At 36.2% G+C, this 25,604-nt stretch overlaps 1 protein-coding gene across 2 annotated transcripts in view; it reads left to right on the top strand.

Moving 5' to 3' along the window:
- The window catches only part of betaCOP (coatomer subunit beta), a 61,722-nt gene extending 36,665 nt beyond the window's left edge, over positions 1-25,057 (top strand). Inside the window, exons 15-19 of one of the 2 annotated variants that reach the window (XM_081738857.1) lie at positions 2,451-2,612; positions 8,697-8,842; positions 10,904-10,993; positions 18,653-18,805; positions 24,633-25,057. In XM_081738857.1, coding sequence (XP_081594983.1) covers positions 2,451-2,612; positions 8,697-8,842; positions 10,904-10,993; positions 18,653-18,805; positions 24,633-24,704 — 623 coding nt within the window. In that variant the 3' untranslated portion in view covers positions 24,705-25,057. Of the gene's footprint in view, positions 1-2,450; positions 2,613-8,696; positions 8,843-10,903; positions 11,039-18,652; positions 18,806-24,632 lie in introns of both variants that reach the window. The other variant, XM_081738855.1, reaches the window with a different exon arrangement.
- The last annotated feature ends 547 nt before the right edge of the window (positions 25,058-25,604 follow it).

Below are 25,604 nucleotides of genomic sequence, written 5' to 3'. Positions count from 1 at the left end.
TTGTTTTTAGTCTTTTCTTTCGTAATAACTTAAATATGTAGTCTTAATATGATTTAGTTTAGAAACTAGACTAATAAACATTAACAATGTAGAAATTAATTTCATAATACGAGGGTGATTCAGAAAGTAATCTCTTCAAGCACCGATACAGGTAGGACTGGAAAGCTTGCAATATCAGCTACAAATGGTAGCATCATTTTTCAACGTAGTTCTCAGTACGGGAAATACACTTCCCGGAAATACGGGAAAAACGCGAAACAAAGTTTTTTCATGCCATCGGCGAAGAATTGTGGTGGCTGCTGGCTACACCATTGCCAAACCGTTGCTTTCACCTCCGCGTCACAACTCAGCGTTGGCCCTTAAGGTGATCCTTAAGTTTGGGAAGTCGCAGGGCGCAAGATCTGGACTATGGGCAAAATGTCAGCAATACTTTGCCAGCAAATGGAACAAATTTGAATTCTTTTGGAGGAGGAGAGAACGTGTGGCGGTACTCCATCGACCGATGCTTCGTTTCCGGATCGTAATGGTGTATCCACGACTCGTCGCCGGCGATGAGTGTTCCTGGGTGCACAACCTTCCGCAGTCAGAAATTCAATGACAGCCCGTTGTTTCAACCGGACATCATCACTGAATGCCATGGATTGCTTCATTGCTTTGGAACGAGAAGAGATAGGAAGGTGAAACAAGTGACATTGTATAGCTTAAACATCAATGCATTAATGATAAACTGTTACAGAATATTTGTAGTACTATTAGCCAAATAGTAGCCTTGGAGGCATTACTTTCTGAATCACCCACGTATATTATAAACATAGGAGCTGCATTCGTGTACTCAGTAACTACCTTCCGACCAAGGTTGTTGATGATAATGGAACCGAAAATGTTCTGAGTTCCGAATCCAGACCCTAAATTAACGTTTTGGTTGGGCGTGTTGGAGGAAAAGAATCGGAACATTTCAGCAAAACGTACAACTCTAATTCGGTGTATTTCCAAAAGAGAACCGAGATACATTTGGACATCATCATTTGCGAACTACTCGTTAGCTAAAGGTTGTTACAATCTGCAAATTATGTTAAGCAACTGTGAAATAGTAACTCAAGAGAACCCCCTACAGCGGTTTCACTACAAAGCCTATTTCTCTTTCCTCTCTTAATTTCGCTTCTATTTTAATATCGGTTTCGGTTCCAGAATGAGAACCTATTTTTTCAGAAAATCAATGTCAGTTCCCTCCCTCGGAACAGTTATTATTATTATTATTATTATTATTATTATTATTATTATTATTATTAACCTGCGTTATTAGTGTAGCTGATTTTATTATTGAATAGTTAGAATACTTTTAAATTGTTTGCGTTAGCTTAAGGTGTATTTTACATCACGTATATTGCTAATATTAAATGAATGACATTCCTGCTCGGAAATGTATTCTTGCTTCTAACGAAATGCTATTTACCAGAGTTCGCGGAATAGGAACGTCTTCATATGGGCAAAGGAAAACCAATATTTTTATCAAGATATTGAAAACAATCCTCCGCGGGTAATGACTGAACATCACATCTTTGGCCCGTACTTCTTTGAGGATTCTGTGACCCAGGTTATTTATCTGGAGATGCTGAATGACTGGTTTCTTCCACAGTTGCTGAATATTTACATCAACAACACGATTGTTTACTAACACGATGAAGCTCACTCCCACTTCGCACTTGCTGTTCGTTGGGGGGCGCGGTGGCTCAGTGGTAGAGCGTTCACCTCTGGTGCTTGGGGTCCCGGGTTCGATCCCAGCCCCCGCCAAGTGAACTTTGTGGTGGACAAACACCGTGCTCGTGGGTTTTCTCGGGGTTTTCCCGTTTCCTCTCACTTTCTTCATTCCACCATTTCACTCATCTCTCATCATCACCGTCTCCTTTAGCCTAACCGGCATAATTGTGGGACGTAAAACTTAAAGATTTCATTTGCACTTGCTGTTCATGAACGTCTGAGCGCACTGTTCCCTTGTCGGTAGATAGGACGTGGGTCCCCAGATTCGCCAGTCCCTTATCCTTGATCGCCTCGAAGTCTGGACCTTATGACACCAGAGAACGCCCTGTGGGGTATCATCGAATCATACGTCAGGAGGAAGCGGTACATAGAAGGTAGTGCTGTGTGGGCAAGTATGCTTGAAGCTTTTCAGCTTACGACGTCGTAGCTGCTAAAGTGGATGAGTAGGAGGACATGGAGGCGTATCAAGCTGTAGGGATAATGGAGGTGCACGTACGGACGTTCTGGACACATAACTAAGTATTATTAATGTAGGGATGAAATATGTGCAGATATAAAGGGACATTCTGGCCAGCAGATAAATAAAAGGAAAAGCACTTTTAATTATCACCGTGGGTTACAGTGTTTCAATTATTAATATGTATTTTCAATATAAAAAAGAAAATATTAACGAAATGTTTGTCATTTTTCAGGAGATACATTGCAGAATTGCACGTTAGAGTTAGCAACGTTAGGTGATCTTAAGTTAGTGGAGAAACCACAGCCAGTAGTATTGGCACCACATGACTTCTGTAACATAAAAGCTAATGTAAAAGTAGCTTCAACTGAAAATGGTATCATATTTGGTAATATAGGTAAGTAACTGCTGTTAATTACTACTTAGAAAATACAGTAAGATGTTATAATTGTTGAACAAACTCAATTGAGTATTTGTCAAATGAATCAGGAATAGATGGTTACATCGGTTCCCTGCCGTTTTCCGCTTCTTCAGTTTTATTCACCCTATTCTTGGGTGAGATGGTTGTTCAATATTATAAGTTTGTAACAGGAAGAAATATCCGAACATGAGACATTTATCAATTGGTAGATCTTATTGAGCTATCAATATGTTGATGTATAAAACATCATGCGTAGTACGGGTGTCATTTCATAAATAATACACTTTAATTTTTTGTGGCTTACACGTTTATTGTTCGTGGATTGGAAAAGATCTCTTTACAGGCCTTCAATATGATCTCTCTATTTGGCAATGACGGAATCCCAACGTCTGGGTAGCTTCTGTGTTTCATAAAGGACGCTATCTTTGTGTAGTTGTCGAATGGTTCGGGTGACGTCTGCAGAAAGCCCTTCCAGGCATGGAAACCGACATCCACGCATACGTTGTTTCAACTTTTGGGAACAGGTTGTAGTCTAGTGGATTCACGTTCGGACTGTAAGGAGCATGAGGTAACATTTCCCAGCCATCCAGACGTGTCTGCTGTTGAGCAGTCAAAAAAAGAGACACCTATCTGGCAGAAATGTTTCTCTTCTGTAAATCACTTTGTCAGAATTCGGTATACTGACACAGATGAAAGCTCTGTGATGTCAGAAAGCTCCTCACATGTCACAGCAATCTTGTTCAAGTGCAGGGCGGCGCGGTGGCTCAGTGGTAGAGTGTTCATCTCCGGTGCTTGGGGTCCCTGGTTCGATCCCAGCTCGCGCCGTGTGGACTTTGTGGTGGACAAACACCGTGTTTGTGGGTTTTCTCGGAGTTCTCCCGTTTCCTCTCACTTTCTTCATTCCACCATTTCACTCATCATCATCACCGTCTCCTTTAGCCTAACCGGCATAACCGTGGGACGTAAAAGTTAAAGATTTCATTTCATTTCATTTTTGTTTAAGTGGCACACTTCTTTCATCAGTTAATGATTTCGACTTTATGCTCACACGACCACTACGGAAACGAATAGTCCAACGAGGAACTGTACTACGGTCCACTGTTGTCTCACCACAAACTTCACGTAAGGCACTGTGAATTTCTGTGGTGTTTTTGCCACATAAAGTTTCAGTCTTCATGTACAACCTCTGACCTTCAATAGACACGTTATCCGAGACACCTACCGCCTTCATTTCCAATACTTGTCACAGCCACATTGTGTTCACTAGAGAACGCACAAGCACACGTCCTGCTGCCTCAAGACAGCTTCAACTGACTAAATGTTTACCTCGATTTCATCATCCACTCTGCAGTGTTGACATAGTATGCATTATTTATGAAATAACCGTCGTATTCGAAAAAATGGAGGAAAATTACTTTCTTTGTAATACTTTCTTTGTAAACCTTTAAATTCATGCTATACAAGAAGCTTATCACGTATCGAGGTGAAACTTACATTGAAATTTACCCGTATTAAGCTCTTAATTGGGACAATAGCAAGACAACAGCACATAATATCGTTAATGAGATATAGCCTTAATTGTTATTAACTCTAATATTTTATTTCTGTTTAAGTAAAATATTGTCCAAAGACAATACGTATCTCTGTCGATAGGTCACATCAGGCTGAACAAAATAACATGCTTGAGGATAAATTATCATGCGTAGTTTTCGAGAAAATCGAGAAAAAGCTTTCGTTGCACTAAAAGATATGTCATTCGTTGCCAACAATAATAATTGTTTACTGGGAGAAATTATATATGTACAGGGTTTTTGCGTAAAGTAATAAGACTGACCGCAATGCAGCGCGCTTCCCGGCGTAGAGATTTGTGGCACTGAGCTAAGTAACGCATCAGGCGGCAGTCGCGTCCGCGCTGACACAGTCAGGATCACGCGTGGCGCAAAAGCTATTTTTGAGTTTTTGTCACTCCGGGACGAATCGTCAATGCCGTTTTCTACAAAGAAGTCCTTGCACGCCTGCACAGAACCGTCAAACAGAAACGACCGGAGATTGCTGATCGCTGGATGGTCCACCACGATAATGCTCGAGCCCGCACCGAGGAACTTCAGCCTTGCCGTAGCCACCGTACAACCCCGATGTGAGCCCAAAGCTGAAGAGAAACCTAAAGGTTCACCGTTTCGACGATGTTCTCACCATCCAACGGATTGTCACAGACTCTCTGAAAGAGGTTAAGGCACTTGACTTCCAGGGAGTCTTTGTAGTGTGGGAATCGCGTTGCCGGCGGTGCATCGACTTCCAAGATGACTATTTTGAAGAATTTTAACAACAGTCACCAATCGGATCAATAAATTCTTTTTACCAGACCCAGTCTCATTACTTTATGGACAAACTCTCTATTGCATATATAACAAAGTACATTTTTTACTTTTCCTAACAGTGATACACATACTCCTTTACAACATACTAGTTGCAGCTACTATTAAAGAAGAATGGAAACAGTTCTACATTCAATTTGTGTAGAGGCGTGGGAGACCCGGGTTCGATTCCCGGCGGGAGCTCATGTGGTTTGGATTCCACGTTAATCAGTAGGTCGACGTCTCATATAGCCTCGCTGCTGAAAGGGACACTAAACTAAAATAAATTTAACTCAATTTGTATAGAAGATAAGAAATACAAGATCTTAGGTGTATTATGTTTCTGTTTCTCAGAGGATCCTAAAGAGTCAGAATTTCCGAAACTGTTCGTATTTATCTTCTGATTTAATTTTCTTTGTGTGTGTTGATGTTAATGTAGAAGTGGAAGGTATATTTTGTCGAACCTACCCAAATCTCGGTTTAACTTAATACTTCTTCAACAAGTATACTCTTTTATATACTGGCAATATTAAATAGTAGAAACGTTTACATTAACCATTTTTACTCCTCAGGAGTTTTACAGATATCACTATTGTAAATTTAAATACTACAATTGGTACAGTGATACAAATTGCATTATTTTGAATACCATTATAAGGTAGAGGTAATAGGAATATTCGAAACCCCCCCCCCCCCCGCAAGTTTCCATTTCCATTTTTCAATTTTGTCCTGTTAGTATATGGCAATACTCAATTCGAAAGAAGTGGAAACATTTTCTATGCGTGCGTAATTGTATCTTCAATGTATGCAGAAAGTTTCATGTCTGTCTATAAAACAGAACCAGAGGCAAAAATGTCTCGTGCTTAAACTTTTCCTGTTCATATATGTAGCACTAGCGATTTTGCTCGACAGTAAAATATTCTCTCAAGTTTATCTTACAAGGACGTGCTGGCAGGAACTTGTCATGATGAAAGGTCGTCTGATCCACTACAAACTACAAAACTTATAGTAAATAAAGAGGGACATTAGATGCACAAACATTACGATTTGCTCCTTACTTAACCTTTGTATCACTGGTACGCTTCCATGAATAGTGAAGAGTTTAAATTTAGCAAATCCTCTCCTTCTGAATTCAACACATCACCACCATCAACTTCCTTACTGTGATAATCCCAGTTATCATGAACACAGACTTCAGCTCCGTCGTGGCCAAATGCTTATTTTACGCATTTCGGCGTGGAAGACTTAGATTCGATTGTCGGTGGAAGCTCATATGGTTCGTTCCTAGATAAGCTGTAGGTTTACGTCTAATATAACCGGGTGCTGAAAGGAAGGCTAAACTCCAAATCACGCAACCAATGAATACAGATGTCTTCATGATCATCGAAACTATGTTATTCAGATTTTCGGCATCTGATACGTGGAAGTTTTCAAACACAGCAAAACACCATTAAAACTATGATTTGTATTCTTTTTGAAACTCTTTACTTACATAAAGAAATGTTTGGTTATTGGGAGTCATCAAAATAACAGATTGTGCACGAAAGATGAAATAGAGATTGCGTAAACCTATGCTCATTAAAGCAGTCTTTTCCTTCCTTTGATTTTGTTCTAAAATATTATGCACAAAATTGTTATGGAAAAGGAAACTTAAGTACAAAGAGAACCCTCCGTAATCCTAGACCAGCGTTTCCAAACCGGTATGCCGCCGGCACACTGGTGTGCCGCGAATGGACCGCTGGTGTGCCGCGAGGAAATCGAAACAAAATTATTAATTATATAGCAACCAAATTGCAAGACATAGGAAAAAATGTATATTTTTGTATTTCACATTACTATGAATTTCTACCATGGAAAAATTACTGTAATTGTAATATATTATTCTATATCTATTACTGTGTAGCAGACAGTATTTCGGCTCGTACTCATTTCCACGGTTAGCTGCTATGTTACGCTTCAATTGAGAGTTATACTAACACCGAAAAATGGAAGTACTTGTACGGTACGCGTCAAGTGAACGTTCGTGAACACTCATTCGCGCGCGAATGACAGAACAACACTTTGTTCAACAGGTGTGTTTTGACTTCGACGCATCGCAAGCTGTGTGATTTCAATAATATGCACCAGTTTCGGTTCAAACAGCAAAGTTAAAAGTACAAGACATTTGTTTGTTCGTTCGTTATTTAGTGATATTTGTTCTTATTGATAGATTGGATACAGTTTTCGAAAAAGGAAGCGTATTTTTAAAAATCTGAGTTCTATATTTCATTGCAATTGTTTTCTATTTTAAAATTAGAATAAAAATAAGCATAATGAATTAACATAGGGGAAAACCAGTGATCGAGCTTTCATCTCTGTGAGAAGGAGATCAGTAATCACAGAAAAAATTACTATGGCATTTTATATTTGCAAATAATAATAATAATAATAATAATAATAATAATAATAATAATAATAATAATAATAATAATAATAATAATAATAATAATAATAATAATAATAATATCTATGAGTGTGCCGCAAGAATTCAAGTTACACCCGTAGTGTGCCGCAAGTTGAAAAAGGTTGGGAAACGCTGTCCTAGACCATTGTAAGCTTAAGATAGGTAACATCTTGCCTGTGCGATTGTTCTCACATTTCCACTTATTTTCTTATTCCAGCAATTATTCCAACTGTTATCATTCTTTAGCCTACATGGTTTATTCTTTGAACATTAAACTATAATGTAAAATCTCTCGCAGGAATTCTACATCCTACTTACAGGTTTCTGTAATTCCTGAATGTTACTTGTACTTCGAGCTTCTTAAAAGGATGAATTTGCCCATTTTTCCCGATTGACAACTGCATTGAGTAAGACCTACCTAGCTTTGAAACTCCCCCTCAGAACCTTAGGAAAGAACATTACCCAATTTAAGAGTTATTACACGAATCTCAATGAAAAATCGAGTATTTACGAATTAAAATGCAGTTGCCATGAGAGGTACATAGGCAAAACAAAAAGAAATCTAAGATCCGTGTCAAGGAGCATATTAGAGATTTAAAAGCGGAAACACCGGTGTCAAATCTGTCGAAACATCTAAAAGAAACACAGCACAAGGTAGAAGATTCAAAACTTTTATTGAGGACCCACAAATGAAGTAGAAAGACTCATAATGAAAATGTATTTATTCAAAAAAAAAAAAAAAAAAAAAAGGACAAGGGATGGTTAAATGACGAATGGAAAGCAGCTATTACAAAATTCGCACGAACTGGCAACTTCTCACTAAAGAACAAAAGAATGCACAAATTGACTACACCTTATTAAGGTTTGCATCACCACGATGTGATGTGTGGCCGTTGCCTTTGACAAAGTGTGTTCCAACTCCGCTTTTCCCTTGATAAGTCTATTATTCCATCTTATTCCCTGATGTTTTTATTAGTCGCCTTCCTGTTTATCCTCTGTGATCAAGACTCCAGGGGAGAGTCGAAAGCTCGGAAGTACAAAATATAATATTTAAGAACTACAGAAACCTGTAAGGAGAATGATATAAATATATAATTTCTTTTATTATTATTTATAATGACGCTAATACTAAGAAGTAAAAATTAGGAAAAGCCTTACTATTTTTAATTTCTGTTGTAACGTTTTGTGTTTGTTTGTGATCATATAGTGATTAGAAGATACATATTCATCATCATGTGACTTATCTATTTATTTTCATTTCAGTGTATGATGTTAGTGGTTCAACATCAGATCGAAATGTCGTTGTGTTGAATGACATTCACATTGATATTATGGATTACATAGTGCCAGCTTCATGTACTGATACGGAGTTCCGTCAAATGTGGGCAGAATTTGAATGGGAGAATAAGGTAGTGATACGTTTTCTTTTTTACTATTATTTCAAGAGTAATCTGCATACCTTTTATGCAAGTGTATTATAAGACAGTAATTCCTTATTTTTTATTATTTTTATTTTTATTTTATTTTATTTATTTATTATTAATATTTTTTACTGAAACAGTTTTAAATGGGAATTAAACACACGTGGACATAAGCGAAATTGTGTGCCTTTTTCCTAATGTTTTTGACAACCAAGAAATCTGTACTCTAATTGGACAAATCATTTCAAAGTTACAACATCAGAATATATAGGGTTAGATATGCATTATTGTTGGTGACTGCGAAGATTTACAGTAGCAACGGTAGTGTATAGAAACAGGGGAGCTGGTGCTTTGCTTAGATTGTGACTGGACTTCTTTTTCAGTTTTCAATCCGAAAATTGGATTGCAGCAGCTCTCCAGACCTCGTGACCTTCTGCTAGCCATTTCGTAGTCAACTAGTTGGGGCAGCCAGTGTCCTCTATTACTTATTAATGAATTATAGCTATGGTAGCTTCCTAGCATTCGTACCATTGATAATGGTGTTAATAAGTCCATTGTGTCTCAGAATGTGACCCATCCAGGTTGTTCTTCTTTTCCTTAGTATCTCCCAAAAGCACGGTCTTGCCTCTCCAGTTCTTCTCAATATCTCTTCGTTCGTCACTTTGTCATTCCAGAGACTTTTCAATACATTGGTAACACCAGTACTCGAATGCCACTATCCTTCTCGTCTCTTCTTTCGAGAATGTCCAAATTTCACTACCACAGAGTAATACTAACTAAACTAACTAACTCTATGACCTATGGAACCCGGAGGTTTAATGCCGCGTTCACGAAAGCTCTTCATTAACTTCTATCTTGAGCCAACTGGATCCAGTTTCTACTTTGTATTTCTGTTTCTTCGAGATCCATCTTAATATTCTCCTCCCATCTACGTCTAGGTCTTCCCAATGGTCGTTTTTCGATTAGATTTCCTGTTAAAACTTTGAAAGCGTTCCTACTTTCTTTCATACCGGCTACTTTCCTGCTTACCTAAGCCCCCCTATATATGATGACCCTAACAATGGTTGCTAAACGGTATAAATTATGTAGTTCCTCGTTACGAAGTTTCTACCATTTTCCATTCCGGTTCCTCTTGGGTCCGAATATTCGTCTCAGGATCTTGTTCTCAAATACTTTCAGTCAGCGTTCTTCCCTCAAAGTAAGCGACCCTGTTTCGCAGCCATACAGCACAACAGGCATGATTATCGTTTTGTATGTTTTAAGCTTCAAATTTCTCGACAGAATTTGCGACGACAAAAGAGTTTGAACTGAATAATAACACGAATTTCCTGCTTTTAGACTACACAGAGTAATACACTCCCGACAAAGGTCTTAAAAATAAAATTCGTCTTGAAGCTTGTGGCAATGTTCTTGGCATTGAGTATGGTGTTGCGTGTTGCAGGCAATCTTTGTTGGGTGTACGCGGGTTACAATTTACGCCTTGGCTTTTCCTCTGATGTTATCTTGCTTCCTGTTAAACAAGAGAATTCAGGGATATATATATCAATGTGTGTGCAATAATAATAAACTAAAATGGATGTGTGTAGTGGACTTCGTTTAACTTAAAACCTACTTGACCAATTTAAATTAAAATTTTCATTGATGTCGTGTTTAGACTATTAGAGTGATTCAGTACACTTAGATTCTAGAAAGCATTTTTGTGAATTTAGTGTCCCATGATTATGCTCCGAGGCTAAGGGAAATAGTGATGGTAATGAACAAAGTGGTGAAAGAAGAAAAGGGAAAATACCGAGAAAACCCATACATATGGTGTTTCTCCACCATAAACCTTACTTAAACCAAGTTGGGATCAGATCAGAGACCCACGCACTAGAGGTGAGCAGTCTACCACTGAGCCACCGCGCCCCGTTGAATATTATTCGAAGGTTGATAAAGAGTGAACTCATTAATATTATTTAAGAGTCTTATCTGTGGTTGTAATCTTGTTTTATACGTTAATCTTCTGTAGTAAATACGTCTTAATTTTTATATTTCTTTGTTGTTTTTCAGGTGTCTGTTGTCACTAATCTGACAGATTTGCACGAATATTTGAAGCACCTAATTAAGAGCACAAATATGAAATGCTTAACTCCAGTGAAGGTGAGTACAAATTCCAAAGGATTTCCAGTGAAGAATGATATAATAGTAAGTTATATTTCATATTTTTACAGCCTTTTCACCATTGTTTCAGCAGAATTTTGTTAATTAAGCTTCTAGTTATTCCATTAATAGTGTTATTACCCTAATAAGGCGGATTATTGCAGTCCCATATACGTAATTTTCTTCAGTTTGTTCTCCTCTGAAGTTAAATTGCAGATTTATTAATATATATGTAATAAATTAATTAGAATTTAACATATATTTTTTCGCGAAGGCTATATGAAAGAGTTCCTGTTTAAAAATGGGATCCGAACTACCACTTTGATTTATATCCCCCAATGCTAGTACTCCCACCCGGGACCATCCGCGTTATCACTTTACCACGAAGAGACCTTGAACTTCATCGTGGTTATATAAATAGCGTACGAGCCTTTGGCGTGAGAAACCCGTGTTCGATTCCAGCAGGAGCTCATGTGGTTCGGATTCCACGTTAAATTGTCTTCCACGTCTCATATGGCCTCGCTGCTGAACGGGACACTAAACTCAAATCTAACCGAATCTACGAAGGGACACCTCGTTACTATTGACGTGGTTTACCGAGTAATAGATAAGTCTTTAACTGTATTGTTTTAATTATTAACTTTTCTTCACAAAATTTCGTTGCGGAAAATTGATATGATATTGTTTCTTTGTCCTACAAAATATTTAATTTCCACATAGCTTTCGCGGTCTTTATTAGACTGTGCCATCCATGACTTGATAATGAGAGGCTAGGTTCAGTTTAAGCTTAAGTTACTTTTGCCTGGCTTACAATTTATATAATTTTTAGTTATTATTATAATAGGCAAATTGGAGGATACATTTTCCAATCCTCCCTGGTGCTTTCGATGTTGAAGAAGCAGATTTATTCCTCGATGGGAGTACTTGTGTTCAAATCGAAATTTAAACTATAGATATTTTGGAATAATAAAAATCTGGTTACTGTACTGGCGGGTAACTCGAACCTCATTTTGCCTGTTGCCGACCGGTTGTTCTACCTATTGCATCTGGGTGTTTTCTCATCTTATTTCTGCTGACAAATAATCTCCCTGTACCAGACTTTATGCTTGAATGGGACGCTTAACTCCAAAGAAATAGAATACGGTATCTAGTGTAGCATTCCTGGTATCTGAATTAGAACCTTCTGTTTGTTTGGATTTCAGCGTTCCCTTTCAGAACTAAAATATGAGACGTGGATTTATAGATTAACGTAAAATCTAACTATATGTACTCACTTCCCTTTGAAGATCAACTTCTGATGTATCAGGTCATATCGACACTACCAGTTCAATCTGACATTAGTTTGTGGAGGTAATTCACTATCCTATAGATATTTTAGGTTAGGACTAGTGCGTTGAAATTTAAAATTCATGCGCTTTAGTGATAAGCGTTGTATGCGAAACGATATTGAAGTAAACATAGATAAAGTAGCTATTTTACTGGTTATAAAAGCGAATCTCAGTCTTGGAGTTTCCAAATGCTTCACCTTTCCGTTGCCATATACAGAGAACCAATTACGTTGTTATGACTCATTGAAGTGGAGGGCGTATAAGTCAGTTTCCCACTAATCCACTAATCAAAGTAGTAGTTTAAGTGAGCTTAAGTATAAACCCATAACCTTACCATTATAGTGATGTCATTGTGTATTTGGTAATAGCTCTTATAATTCGTTTCGTTATATGAGTAAGCAAGCTATTTGAATTAAACATATTCACAGTTTTGTTAACTTTGTCAATTTCTTATAAATTGATTCGCTCTTATTACAAATAATAATTACATGTGTTTTGGTTTGCCATTATAACTGCCTGTTTTGAAGAGCTTCATATTTATTTTTGTGGTGTGGTTTTCTTGTTTTTCATTTCTTTAAAAATATAATTATTATATATGCATGTAAATCTTATTTATTGACAGTACTCTGTGAATGCTAATTAAAATCCAGAAAGTCCTGTTCAGTCGATTGCCTCGTTTAATAAGTTTCTGTACTAATTAAATATTTTCATGATGGTGGAGTGATGTATTATGTAATTGTTTTAGTGCTGTGTTTTAATGGATTTTATTATAGTAGGTTATTTATTATTAATGCTTGTGATTATTAAAGGAAAAATTGAAGTACAGAGTTTCGAATATTAGCGAAGTTCTTCGGTGTTCACGTTACTCCCAGTAATCGTTCACAGGCTAGTTTTGTGTAGTAAAACGCTATAAAGACATAATCTGTGGTGATCGGAACAAGTAAACGCACACAAAATTGTCAAGTACAAAGTATTTATATACGTGAAGTGTGAACAAAGAATGAAAACAGAAATACTAATGGCTAAAGAATAATTTAAGAGTAAAGAGAAAAGAAAAGTTTATTGTTTTCCTGTTTGTGACATACGCGGTGCGGCAATTTGGAAACGAGGCTGATTTTTTTTTCCTGCGAACTTAACTTTGGCAGAGGGGTTGTCATAGGATTCAAAGTTGCGTGCGAGCTGGGGAACATGTGTAGAAACTTCCAGCTTGGTCAGTCACTTGCTTGGCGCATGACGCGGCTATGTACTGGTATAGACTAGTGTTGTGATATTTCATCACCGGATCGACGATGAACATAGTGTGAATATCAAATTCAGTGCACGCTTAAAAGAAAAAACTCCAACGAAAGCATTTGAGATGTTGAAAAAAGATTTATGTGAACGCCTTTTTTGTTCCCGTGTTTTTTAATGATCTAAGAGTCTCAGTGCTGGAAGGGACTCAGTAGATGATGACCGAGCGCCCAGGTTCAAGCATGTATCAAAAGAACTGAATGGGATATCATTTTAAATGACCGAAATCCAAGTCTCAGAATAATATCAGACCTTGCCGGGGTGAATACCTGTTTTGCAAATAACAAGAGGATTTAAAGAAATGAAAATTCCGTTCGCGTTTCGTGTCCCATTCTTGAACGAAGGAGCAACAACTGAGAAGAAGGTAACATACGACGCAAAAATTCTTCGTGAGCTTATAGATCCAAAAAATGTCTGTACATGTTATCACATTCCTCATACTCGCCAGCCTTACCCCCTTGTGATAACTATCTTTTTCCCCAAATTGAAAGCATCACTGAAAGATTGCTTTTTTTTTTTTTTTTTTTTTTTTTTTTTTTTTTTTTTTTTTTTTTTTTTTTTTTTTTTTTTACGATGTTTCCACCAACCAAGAGAACAGTGACGAAGACCTTAAACATTATGACAGGTCAGGACTTCCAGAAGATATTCCGTGACTGACTTGGTCGTGCAATGGTATGTGTGGGCAAAGGAGATTCCTACTCGGAATAAACCGAGATAAGTTTGTTCCACTTCTTATCCATTTATATTTCACAAACTGTCTCGTTGTCTAATTGCCGCACTGTGTATATATTTCATATAGTAAGATTTTAATTATAGTAAATAATAAAATGTGTAAAATTTATGTAATTTCACGCATTCAACAGCAAGTGACCTGCCAATGATGGCAGAATACATATGATGATGATCACGCTTACATTAGTTTTAAGAATTCGGATTAACACGACATGACAATTTGCGGAACTTCACTGTATATTGTGAATCATCTACCCTTGTGCTTCTTTGTGATCCGAACATACTTAAATTATCCGGCACCACCGAGAGGCTGTAGGATGCATGGTCTAGTATTTTTAATACCGATAGTACCGTAAGAAGTCAGGCTTACTTTCGACCGACTGTAGACTGCCGTTATCAACCTCAGTTCAAGAATCCCATACCTGACACAACATGATGATCTATAACTTAGTTAGTTGGCAGCGGTGAATTTGAGGTGGTGACTTGGAGTTTAGATGCAGAAATTTCATATAACACTTCACAGTTCAACGATTGTCTTTTTATCTTGAGCACTTGATCGTACAACTGATTCTGAGAAAGTATAGCTGTCTGCAGCAATGCAGAAATCAATGTGAAGAAAATTATTCTGATAAAAGGGACATCACAGTGGTGTAATATCTTAACTTACTGCTTACGTAATAGTACGACAAACCATGCGAGCCTAGTTTTACCCATCTAGATGTATTTTGATGATGCAGTTTGCTACTTAACACTGAGGGAAGGGTATTTTTACACACTGTGTGTCAAACTGCTTCTTTCTCTCTTCATCCATAGGTTGGTGGGCAACATGGAAATTTTAAAACTTTTCTCATCCCTGGGAGAGTTGTTTTATACTTCGAATGTGTCAAGCTAATCTTACAAAAATAATTCATAATTAAGAGTCTTTTCATAAGTAACATGAAGACAATGAAGAATATCGAAAATGTATAAAACAAGACATCTAGTAATTACCTAGAAAGTGTATTAAGTTATCTAATAGATATATAATGAGTAGTAGTTGCGAGCTTTTTTTTCTTTCTTTTCATTTTTCCCAATGAGCTACAACCAAAATTTTGTCGTAAGCTACAGCTCCCAAGTCATCGATGAAGTTATTTTATAGGGAAAAAAATGAACGTTATTACTTTCTTTTTGGGAAAATGAAAGCTGCCATACTTTGGTGTTTAAAATCTTTCGCTGAACATTAAAAAAATAAATAAAATAAACTAACTGTTAACGTGTAATGGTCCCTGTCCTCTTAGTAAATGTTAATATTCCCAGACCAAAAACTAAACTTAGATTATTGTGAGAACGTGAGATTAATTTATGTAAAATTTTTAAACTAATTTGCGATTTCTATAAAATTATGTGATTGAATGCCACTCCTTATTGTGAGTTCCTGTGCGCTAATTAAGTATTATTTTCTTGTTTAAAATTGAGTATTTCTTTTTATTTGTGGCGCTTTGTGCATGGTGTTAGCTATTGAATGTTAGCAGTTTACTTTTGTAATGTCGGTACAATTTTTTTAAAAAAATAAATTAGATTATTCTTTTAATACAAATCGAAAACACGGTTCACTTTACTTTCCCTATAAAGTAACCCAGCCGGTACGGTCATAGCTAACAGCCAAATATTGTTTATACCCATTTATAAAATGAAAATTGTAGTTCTTGTCACATTATCCATTCTTCTTGCGTTTATTTATCATCGATAAATAGCTTTTTTTCACAGTAGAAATCTGTTAACGTAATTCATGACGTTATAATGATAACAAAGACAGAAAACAGCTGTTAAAGTATTAAATGACCTGCTTTTCACAATTCTTATATTGGTGACGGCTGTTGAATTACTAGCAGAAGAGTGGAGGTGTGACAAAAAGCCTTAAGACGATGATCAAATATATGGATTACCCATACTAAAACCCTCTAAATTCGGTGCCGATTGTAACACCGTGTAATATGCTAGTTTCGGTATTCTTAACTTTAAAAAATCGCTTGATCCAACCATACTTCTACAAGTGCATATGTACCAAATGATGTGACTAAACTTACAGTCCTGGTATGTGTTCATCTCAATAAAATAATTTCAAGAGCTGTTGGTGTTCTTATCCTCGCTCACTCCAAGTACAAAAATCGCTAATTTACATATTTATGGGTCCGTAATTAATATCAAATAAAACATAAAATCGTGATATATTGAACAACACACAATCCTACTACTCAGTTGTACCAGAGAAAAATCTCAAAAACTAAATTAACAAAGCGCAAAATTTGTAGTTTATTAGCTGCCAAACCATTACTTTACAGAATGTAACCCATATAGATTTTATCATTCGATAACTCTGACCACTGTGACCAATTGCTCCACTATCAGGTCTCTGACCTGAGGCATAATTTAAATAATTAAGTTCAAGTGATGAAAGTTAAATTTTTGATTGGACCCATTGATATTACAGTCCCCTATCTTATCAAAGTTACCTTCATGTAAATTTAACTTGGGTTTCTTCATTCTCGTATAAATCGATTCAAATATTCTTTTCAGTGTGTAAGTTAGTTTTTCTAATTTTAATTTAATGCTATAGTTGGACATCTAAGTATAGTTAGATGTTTTGAAAAGCCTTGGTAATAAGTGTGCAAGAGTTCATCGCTCAGACATTCGTAGTATTTTAAAGTAAGAAAGTATGTATTGGTAATAGCATTCCTTTATTATATTAGTGTTGCTGTACTGGGAGCAATAGTACTTCTGTGGATTTCAGACAAAACATTTCAAGGTCTATTCAGATGTTAAAAAAAAGAGAAAAAATATGTAACCGCATCTGCAGATAATCAAATAACAAATATATAAAACATGCTTTTGTCCTATGATAATTTCAGTTTCAAAAATAGTTTCTATGATAACATTTATAAATATCTCTGAATCCTATGATATAATAACACTAAAATTCAAACTAGACATTCCGTATTGTCTCCTCCTATTGTAACTCAACTACACTAACTAAAATGTAATAAATTAATGCAAACAAAAATATGAAATTGAGCTCCCTCGTGTCTCAGAGCGGTTAGCGTACGCGCCTTTGGCATGTGAGGCCCGGGTTCTATTCCTGACAGAAGCTCATGCAATTTGGATCCCACGTTAAGCTGTAGGTCTACGTCTCATATAGCCTCGCTGCTGAAAGGGACTCTAAATTGAAATGAAATGAAATGAAATCTGTGAGTTTTACGTCCCACGGTTATGCCGGTTAGGCTAAAGGAGACGGTGATGATGAGTAATGAATGAAATGGTGGAATGAAGAAAGTGGGAGGAAACGGGAGAACCCCGAGAAAACCCACGCACACGGTGTTTGTCCACCACAAGGTTCACTTGGCGGGGGCTGGGATCGAACCCGGGACCCCTAGCACCAGAGGTGAACGCAGGACTCTAAATTGAATATCGAATGAAATCAAAAATATGAAACTAATGGAAAACATACCTATTTAAGATTCCCTCTAATTCAGATTTCTGACAGGAAAATTATCGGGGGCACGGTAGCTCAGTGGTAGAGCACTCACCTTTAATGTGTGTAGTCCCTGGTTCGATCTCCGGCCAAGTAAATTTGTTGTGGACAACATCGTGTCCGTGGGTTTTCACGAGGTACTCCCGTTTCCTCCCGTATTCTCATTCCACCAGTTCTTCCATCATCATTCACTTACCTTAATTATCGTCTCCCTTAGCCTAAAAGGACATAATCGTAGAAGGTTAAACTGGAAGATTTTATTTCAAGAAAATTGTCGAGCTTGTAATACTATATCTGTCCATTAATTTTAGAGCAAATTCTTTTTCTTTGTTTTTCCTAACTCAAAAGACAGATGTGTCTTTGCTGAGAAAGCAAAGGTAAAATGGAGATAGAGAACTCTTCAGAAAGAAAAATAAGTCACGTCGCATGTACTGCTGTAAAATCAGATTAATGCTTCGTATGTATTGTACGGTTTTAAAGCAGAGATAAAGGGAGAATTTTAATGAAATTTAATCTTGTTTTGATGGTTATTTGCCTCGAATGAGCAATCACACTTTATTACAAGATGTAGATATTTAATAGTGTCTAGAAGAACAATAAGTAAAATTCTTGTCTTTTTCACGAATATCCACATTTTTATCCGCCATCCGTACATGAATTAAAAATATATTCGTACCTGTGTAGTTTTCTGTCTGTATGTAATGTAGCTAGTTCTAATACTAAACATTGTGGTATTAAAGGTAAAGTTTTTGTTTATGGTGTGAATAATTCAAAGTTCCTAGTAATGAGTCTATTTTCTAGGCATTATCTGGGCAGTGTGGATTTATGGCGGCCAATATGTATGCTAGATCCATATTTGGAGAAGATGCACTGGCTAATTTAAGTATAGAGAAACCCGTCAACAAACCAGATGCTCCTGTAACTGGTCACATTCGCATTCGAGCTAAAAGCCAGGTAATATTAAAGCATACATATATGTAGTTAAATAATTTGTACAAAATACAGTGGTGTTGGTCTTATGATCTCAATAGCCAGATGGTTAATTCTTAGTCCGATTTCGATGGGGACGTTGCATTTATCTAAGACAAGAAAGGAATAGTTCGAATTGTGTTCACCAATCTCCAACTTATTTATTTCACTTCTGTATAGAGCGAGAGCGAGAGAGAGAGAGAGAGACGTAACCAGGAAGAGGCTAGAACGGGCAGTGCCCGCTCCATATTATATTTTGCCCTCTTTAAAACAGAACGTTGTAGAGAATTTTCAAGTTAAAAGAAAAGTAGATGTGACATTCTTGCAATTTTATTTACCAAATTAAATTCAGTTTAGTTCATTCATGCGTAAATGAGAAGTTTCTTGCGCTAGATGCACCAGACATCTCTTTGGCCTTTTCATATTCTAAGAGTTTTAAAGTCAGGTACCTTGTTTTTGAGAATGTGATAATAAACTAACATTTGTCTAAATAAAAGATCATGTCTAGGCTTGTTATTTGCCATATGGATTTATTTCCCTTTTCATTAGCAAATGCGTCTGTTGGTTCTTGGTACAAGTTATACTTAGAAAGATATCTAGTACATACTTTCCATTTTGATCACTTCTGGCCCTCCGTTACCTTCGTTGGTCATTAAAGCAAAAAGAGTCCTCTCCACGAACGATAGATGTTGGTCAGTGTTTTATATCTATATCTATCTATCTATATATTGTATATATATATAAAACGCTGACCCCATTGTTCGAAAGTTCTCGATCCACTGCAAGTTAGTCTTACGTGACATTTGAATTTCTGCTTTTGAAACACATTTTTGTACTGCATACGTGCGATGAGCTACAAACCAAATTATAATGACTACTGAAAACAGCAGGAGAGTGGTGAGCGGAAGGGGTGACCACTCCTCTCACCTTGCTCCTGACAGCACTACAGCAAATAAAGAAATGAGGGGTTTTATTGGGTATTTTTGACAATAACTGTATTGTCAATCGATGTGTCATTTCAGCGCACAAGAGAACAGAGAATTCAAATCAAAGCAGAGTAATTATAAACTGTCATCAGTATCATTTTATATTTTCGAGTAAACAAGTTTCTATTTGCAGTATTTAGAATGCGGGAGGTTTTATTGGATCATCCTATACATTTTATGGTCCAAATATTTCCGGTTAGTGACGCAATCTTCAAAAAAATGACAACGCCAATTCACATTGCTGCCATATTTTCAGGAACATCGAGATGAACTGCTACACCATCTAATCCACAGACCATAGAATTATTGTAAACCTGTGGTCCGCTTTGGATCTCAAACTCCGAAGCAGATATCCTCTTCCGTTCTCGCGATAGAATTGAGTTCTTTACTGGTACAGTCTTCATCTAGATTCCCTTCTTCCCATCTGCATGACGAATCAGAGCTGTGCTGCAGAATGACGGTGGTCTCACGCCATATTGTTAATAAATTGAATTAATTATTATGATAACCTAGATAATAACTTCCAGAAATACAAATACGTAGACTAGCGGTGAAATAACCAGTTTGAATCCTGCTGGGACTTAAAGCTTCAGATATAGCCCTTACTAGTGGTTCGGGTATGAATTTAGTAATAAATCTGGTCCATCATAACCTTATTAATGCATAAGGACGTACAACCAGGAGCATCATTTCAGGTGTCTTTGGGAAAATTTTCAACCAATATAGCAAAGTTTCGCATTTTTCATTAGTATATTACGAGATACATCCAGAAAGTAAATGCCCTTAGGGCGTTAAACATAAAGAAGACATAGTAGTCTTGAAATATTTATTGCCACTGAGATAGAGAAATATATGGGAACGGCCATCTCTCGTGACAGAAGATCTAGTGATTCTGCGACCGTCGGGAGGACCGTCGCTTCATGATAATTGAACTCAGCAGCCAGTTCCCACAGATTTCTCGATCCCTGTTGCACGAAAATTTCCCGTCACACCTGGCTTTCAAGAAATTATGTGCCAGATGGGTACCAAAGAAACCTATACTGGTTCCACTCCTAGGTGGCTAACTTTTATGACATCGGAATGGGAATACAAAAGTTGATCTCACGGTATGAGAAAATGCCTGAATTCCGGTGATGAATATGTTGAATAGTAGTGTGTGGGGGCACGGTGGCTTAGTGGTAGAGCGCTTACCTCTGGTGCGTGGGTGCCTGCTTCGTTCGCTTGTCAAGTAAGTTTATAGTAGACATCATGTTCGTGAGTTTTACCGGGTACTCTCGTTTCCTCCCACATTCTTATTTCACTAATGCTTCCATCATCATTCACTTGTCTTAATCATCCGTATCCCTTAGCTTAATAGGCATAATTGTGGAACGTTAAACTGAAAGATTTCAATCGTTTTTTGAACAGTAGTGGCATCTATGTTGTATCTATGGCAATAAATATTTCAGTGTCACGGTGTTCTGTATTAAATTTACCACCTTAGGGATACTTGCTTCTTGGGTGCGCCTCGTAACATATTATTGATTAAAATATACTACTCTCAAATTCAGAAGGTCGCAGTTGCCCATCCTCTCTAAATTACGTCCTTGCGTACATCATCAGTAAAAGTAATCGAATACGCAGTAAGGCATAGGCGAAAGCTTCACAGAATCAATCTGTTCGGAACATAAAGTAATGTCGGTTCTACGTACGCTAATCCTTGTAAACATCTTTATTACAACAGTTCGGCAAACTATGTGCTGTTCCCAGTAGGATTAAATTACTTGAAGCAAACTTTATCCCGTATAGAGGGACACAACATGCATTGTTTGATTTATAATAATAATAATAATAAAATCTTTTTTCCGGCTAGCCTCTCAATTACCGTTTGAGTACAGTTTACTTTGATTCAGAGAGAATGAAAAAGTGTAGGTTGAGTAATAAGTGGTATGTTAATTTAGGAGTTGACATTGTAAAGAAGTTGTCAGTTGTTTAGAGTCAGTGCAAAGATGTCAGAAATACGTACAGAAATTGGAGAATGTTAGTCAGAATTATATATTAAGTGTCAACACGATCCATCCAATGAAGGCATATGTGTAAAGGTAACTATTGTGGAATCAAGATGTGTAACATGTAGAATGGAAGTATGCACCAAAAGTGGATGATTTTTCAGTTAATGGTTGTCATTTTAGGTTTCAGATATATTTGTACCGATAGAAGTATCTGTAATCTTAAAGTATCTCCTATCGTATCGCATATCTTGTATCGTACGTTACTCACCTATTAAGTTAATCTTCTTTATCTTAGTCCTGGAGGTACGAAATCCGTATTTGATACGTGTAGTACCAAGGGGGAAGGCGGTATTTGCCCGCGCTTTTTTTCTCAAGTGATCGTTACACTGTATCTCTTGAACTTCAGTTAACATTTTAAATTAAACTAATAACTGAAACAGTTGAAGTTGTTCTACTTTAAACCTAAACTAAATGATTATGTATATGACATTCTTTCATTATTAAAACACGGACATGTGTGATGTTTTAATCTGAACTTCGGTTTTGTCTTGGCGGTATATGTACCTCATGTCCAAAATCATTGTCGCATATCTATAACTGTCTTGTAAGAATATAATTCGATAATAATTTTGCAGGGTACTTTTAATTCTGATACTATGTGTATAATGGGAAAATGTGTATGTGTGGTAAATTTCATAGGAAAAGAATTATCAATACGAAAATTACAAAACGTTGCTAAATGAACAAGAAAGTTTTATTTTCATTTTATTGTTCTTATTTACTGCTCTTTTGACATGAAATTTTCCACATACATGTCTTTGCCGATTATACACATACTAACATTATAAGAAATACCGGGCGAATTCATTATCAAATTATATTCCTAGAACAACATATTTATAGACATGCGACAATAATTTTGGACATGAGTGTACAAGGTGTGATCAAAAAGTATGGTGAATGTAGTTGCACAGTGCCATTGATCGATGTTGTATCCGTGTCAACTAGTAAGCCCGGTAGTCTAAACCTTTGGTACAGTCAATGTCGAATTTGAACAAGTTATGACATGTTAGTTGGCTTCCAGAGGCAGAAGAGTAGGACGTGTGAAGAGTGTCCGTCGCGTGCCAACATTAGATTTTGTTCTAAATTGCAAAAAAGTGTCGAAGATGCTCACGAAATGTCCAAATAGTGTATGGCGATGAAGCACTGGCATTGAAGACTATTTACAAATGTATTAACGATTCAAAAGCGACAAGGAGCCGGTTGAAAACGTGCAACGATCGAGACGTCCTTCAATGTCAAAAACATAAGAAAACGTGCAAAAAGTGGCAAATGATTTGTTTAAATAGGTGAATGACTGAGGTTTCCGAAGAACTAGACATTTCGTATGGTTCTGTGAAGAGGATTGTAACCGCCAATTAAATGGGCAAATGACTTCCTTCTTCACCACGAAAACGCGCTGTGCCACACCTTGTTAATGATCCACGAATTTTTGGCCGAAACCATATTCCTGTCTGTCCATATTTGCTTTGCTCTACAGATATAGCACCACATGATTTATTGCTCTTCTTAAAAATTAAAACGCCGCTTAAAGGAAAACGTTTTGATACCATTCGTGACATTGAGAGGACCATAACAGAACAGCTAAACACCCTTCCAAAGCAAGCCTTCCAGAAATGCTTCCAGTCATGGTTCAACGTTAGGAGAAGTACACTCATGTCCAAAATGATTGTTGCATGTCTATAAATATGTTGTTCTAGGAATATAATTTGATAACGAATTCGCCCAGTATTTCTTATAATGTTAGTGTGTGTATAATCGGCAAAGACATGTATGTGGCAAATTTCATGTCAAAAGAGCAGTAAATAAGAACTAAAACGAAAATAAAATTTTCTTGTCTATTTTGCAACATTTTGTTTTATTCATTCTAATTTTTGTATTTACAATTCTTTTCCTATGAAATTTATCACAAATATACATTTCCCGATTATACACATAGTTCCAGTATTAAAAGAACCCTGCAAAGTCATTATCAAATTATATTCTTACAAGAAGACAGTTATAGATATGCGACAATAATTTTGGACATGAGTGTACATTGTTAGCCAAGAATAGTATTTTGAAGGAGATTAAATCGAATTCCTTGTAAACTTATTACTTTGTTTCTGATAAAATTATTCACCATACTTTTTTGATCACACTTTGTATATATTTAAGTTTACTTTTAGAACAACAGATACCAACTCTTGTAAGCTTCAGTGTTTAAATAAGAGACAGAAGTGACACTTAAAAAAAAAAAAAAATGTAGGATTTGGACCAAAAAGAATTTTTCGACGAAAACAAAGACGGGTTACACTTCGTAATACCGGGGAATAAAATCTGACCGCAGCAAATGAATTATTATTATTATTATTATTATTGTTATTTATAAAAATAAAGTAGATGATACTATAATATAAATCTAACAAAAGCGAACATTACATTTAAATGAACAATGTAAAAAAAAATAAGAAGAAGAGCTCTTAGGAAACACGTTATCCTAATTTTTTTTAAAAAAAATTGAAGATTTGAACCTGTAGGCAAAATGATTCCCCGCCCCCTTCATGATATTTTTAGGGAAATTACAGTTCCAGTTGAGTAGCAAAAGCAATTCGATCTCAAGTTGAAAAAAAAATAATAGATACTTTGGTTGAATGATGTAAACTAACAGAAATCGTCTTATTAGCTTCCACATCTATTAGGAGTTATTCCTTACTACCATATATACAGTATAGACAGGACTAAGTTTTGTGTATATGAAAGCTAATAACATATTTGTTTCTTTTTCCTTTATAGGGAATGGCTTTGAGTTTGGGAGACAAAATAAACATGACGCAGAAAGGACCACAGAAAACAGCTGGAGCATAATTTTAGTTCTCAGTGTAATGTTGCAAAGATTGTATTTCAGATAATTAAGATCCATATTTTATCATGCAGAAAGAACTATATGTTTCATGTAGATAATATCTATACATATATTTCACATCTTTTTTCTTCTTTGTATTGAAATACTATTACGCAAATATATATTTATTAAGTCATAAGACTACTATGAAGTAGCTTAATTTTCGCCAAAATGTTATCATCTCTTTCTAGTTAAGTTTCAATGTGAAGTAAGGAGTCAAAGAAAGGGATGCTTAAATCCTTTATTTAATTTTTATGCACGAGAAAGGTGTCAAATATTTGTTATGATGAAATAAATAAACATTTTTCTAATGATACTTCGTTTTGTCTTTTCCTTCAATCTTTATTTGACATAAAATTATAATTTAACCACTTGTTGTTGAAGTTTAAAGAAAAACTTACCAAAATTTTCTGCAATGATGAGATTCCGCTTCTCCCAATTGAAGATGTTAGGAAGATGTTCCAAGAACTAGCGTTTCTTTAGCTTCCCATAGTTCGAGTACTTCCTGTAAAATTCATCTCATCAGTCGCTGGAAAGATGTTCCTTTTTTTAATTATTATTTGACTACAATTGAGAGGTAACTGCACGTAGATACTTGTTTCTGGTTAGACTAAGTATAAATTACACTCATTGAATAATGAGCGGTAGCATTCGTGTACTGCTCATGCCATGTCCCTAAATCATATAGTTTGTGAAATGTGGTATTAAGACAAGTAAGTCAAAAACTTCATGGGTCAAAATGACCCATCACCATATTTTAATATTCCACTGTAAACGTACTTGAAATACTAAGTGAATAATATTTTATGAATTTGTTAAGGCCAATAGCATTAACAAATTCATAAAATATTATTCACTTAGTA

The sequence above is a fragment of the Thermobia domestica genome, chromosome 14, assembly GCF_964235325.1.
Source record: "Thermobia domestica chromosome 14, izTheDome1.hap1.1, whole genome shotgun sequence".
NCBI lineage: Eukaryota > Metazoa > Arthropoda > Insecta > Zygentoma > Lepismatidae > Thermobia > Thermobia domestica.
The sequence above is the reverse complement of the archived record's forward strand: the minus strand, read 5'-3'. Positions and strand labels throughout refer to the sequence as shown.